The sequence below is a fragment of the Vitis riparia genome, chromosome 10 (genome assembly GCF_004353265.1).
Source record: "Vitis riparia cultivar Riparia Gloire de Montpellier isolate 1030 chromosome 10, EGFV_Vit.rip_1.0, whole genome shotgun sequence".
Classification (NCBI taxonomy): domain Eukaryota; kingdom Viridiplantae; phylum Streptophyta; class Magnoliopsida; order Vitales; family Vitaceae; genus Vitis; species Vitis riparia.
Window position 1 is genome coordinate 16,686,375 of NC_048440.1, and position 2,284 is coordinate 16,688,658.

General features: G+C 38.1%; 1 protein-coding gene across 1 annotated transcript; it reads left to right on the forward strand.

The window, feature by feature from the left end:
- The first annotated feature begins 1,234 nt into the window (after positions 1-1,234).
- Positions 1,235-2,000, forward strand: LOC117923979 (dof zinc finger protein DOF1.5). Its single transcript, XM_034842511.1, has one exon. It carries the CDS (start codon positions 1,306-1,308, stop codon positions 1,783-1,785), a length of 480 nt encoding a protein of 159 aa, XP_034698402.1. The 5' UTR covers positions 1,235-1,305; the 3' UTR covers positions 1,786-2,000.
- Positions 2,001-2,284: the final 284 nt, after the last annotated feature.

A 2,284-nucleotide genomic window follows, 5' to 3' on the forward strand; every position in this document is an offset into this window, starting at 1 on the left:
CCTTCACCATTCTTCATTATTTCACAATTTCTTTGTCTGACCCACATGCTTTTTTTTTTTTTTTTTTTTTTTTTCTTGTTTTTGCCATTATTTATTTATTTTTTTCTAATTATGTAGATGTGTGTGTGAGTGATTGTGTCGCCTGCGGGGAACAAGCTAGGTCACCCATGAAATGTGATTGGATATAAAATCTGTTTGGAGGCATGTGCTGTTTTCTTTTCATCAATCATGGTAACCCTTCATTTTAATGATGGGAGGAATTGACTCACAGATCACAGATTCAGCCTTTGCTTTTACGCTATTCATTTTTCTTGTTATATATCGCTAGTTTTGAAAACCCTTATCAGAGAAGAAAAGAAAAAATATAGAATAAATCCAAAATAGCATGATAAATTATCTCTCTCTATATCTATATTTTTAAGTAATAAGACTCTATTGGGCATAATATAATTATGCTTTTATGGAATTTATCAAAAACTTTAGGATAAAAAAGTTTTAAAGAACAAAAAGTAATAGAGTTGCGATAAGTACTAAAGATATTTTGGGTAAAAAAAAACCCCAAAACCCTCTTGATCTCCTTGAACTTATTCTAAAGAAGACTTAAATCAAAAGTTACATTGGCTATCAAACAGGCTTTGGAAAAGTGAAAGAAGTTGGAGAAAAAGTGGAGCAATTAAACAATTTATTGAATTGATGGGCGTTGAAAAAGATGGGTGCTTGAAACCACCCCAAATTTCACCTAATTAACCGGATAGAGTTCAGACACATGCATCAGAGCATGCCCATCACCATGGCCAACATGTAACTTCCAGAGAGCTTCCCTGTAACAATTCATTTTTTGGAGGTATACGATGTGGCATTATAGTCCATAGAAAGTAAATGGATGGAGATGTTTGATTGAAAAAACAAAAACAATAATTATATCAATAATAATAATAATAAGGTTTTAGCTTTAGCTTTATCTCTTTATGCTCTCCCATGTCCCACCCACACACCTCCATGGCTCAGTACGCAACCTAACTGGCTTTGGACCCACAATTAGAGGGACTTTCCAACACTAGTAAAGGGTGCTTTGCTTATATGGAGTAGTGATGTGTACAAAAAGCTCAGCATCACCTTTTTCACGCTACCTACCTGGTTCCTGGCGGCTGTCACATGTATAATTTTGTGTTATGTTTATGTGTGTTTGTGGTTTTGGGCGCTTTTGTTGTTATCATCCCCTATAAATACCATTGGTTTCTTGGTCTCTTTCCTTCAACCATGAAAATTTTCTATCTCCTCTGAGAAATTCCATCCCTTTCTATCATGGCAAACCAGGTCCATGCCGCCCAGGATGCGCCGGGAATCAAGCTGTTTGGGGCAACGATTGCGTTGCATGGGGGAGAGGTAAAGGAGGAAGCGAATAACAAAGGTGATCACAAGGAAGAAAAGAGGCCTGAAAAGATCATACCATGCCCAAGATGCAAGAGCATGGAGACCAAATTTTGTTACTTCAATAATTATAATGTTAACCAGCCTCGTCACTTCTGTAAGGGTTGCCAGAGGTACTGGACCGCCGGTGGAGCCCTGAGGAACGTGCCCGTCGGAGCTGGTCGCCGGAAAAGTAAGCCGCCCTGTCGTGGTGTGGCCGGGTTCTTGGAGAGTTGCTTGTTTGATGCTTCAGCTGGGGTGCACCAGTTTGACCTCGAAGGCGTTGTGGTCGAGGAGTGGCACATGGGTGGTTTCCGGCATGCTTTCCCGGCTAAGAGGCGGAGGAGCAGCTCATCGGGAGGTCAAACTTGTTGATCTTTATCTTCTTCTTTTTATTAATTCTAAATATATACTAGTTGAAAAAAAAAAAAAAAAAACCAGAAATGTTGGGTAGTGGTGGTTAAGGGTGTACATACAGGCCGGCTTTATTTCAATTAGATATTATTATAGTGTAATATATATATATATATATATATATGGAATCCAATTCAATCAAGTGGATGATAAGTATTATCTGGTGTTGCAGTGCATATTCAAGATATATGATTTCTCTATTCAGCTGTTGAGAGATGTACATATACATATTGAAGATACCCATCTCCTTGGCCACAAACAAAAAAAAAATATATGGATCAGGGAGGGTCTGATCCAATTATAATGAATTTGAGGCCATGGAGATCATTCAAACCATCGATGGTGATAGGCTATAGTATATACTGATTAATTATAATCAAACCAATCTGGAAGATGGGTTGAAGCTGTATATGTTACTGTGTCTGGTCTTTTCATGTAGGCGTGGTAAGTACTCCTTGCA

Bases quoted from the DNA above. Each gene is read 5' to 3' on its own strand.
- LOC117923979 (XM_034842511.1), top strand. From the start codon at position 1,306: ATGGCAAACCAGGTCCATGCCGCCCAGGATGCGCCGGGAATCAAGCTG.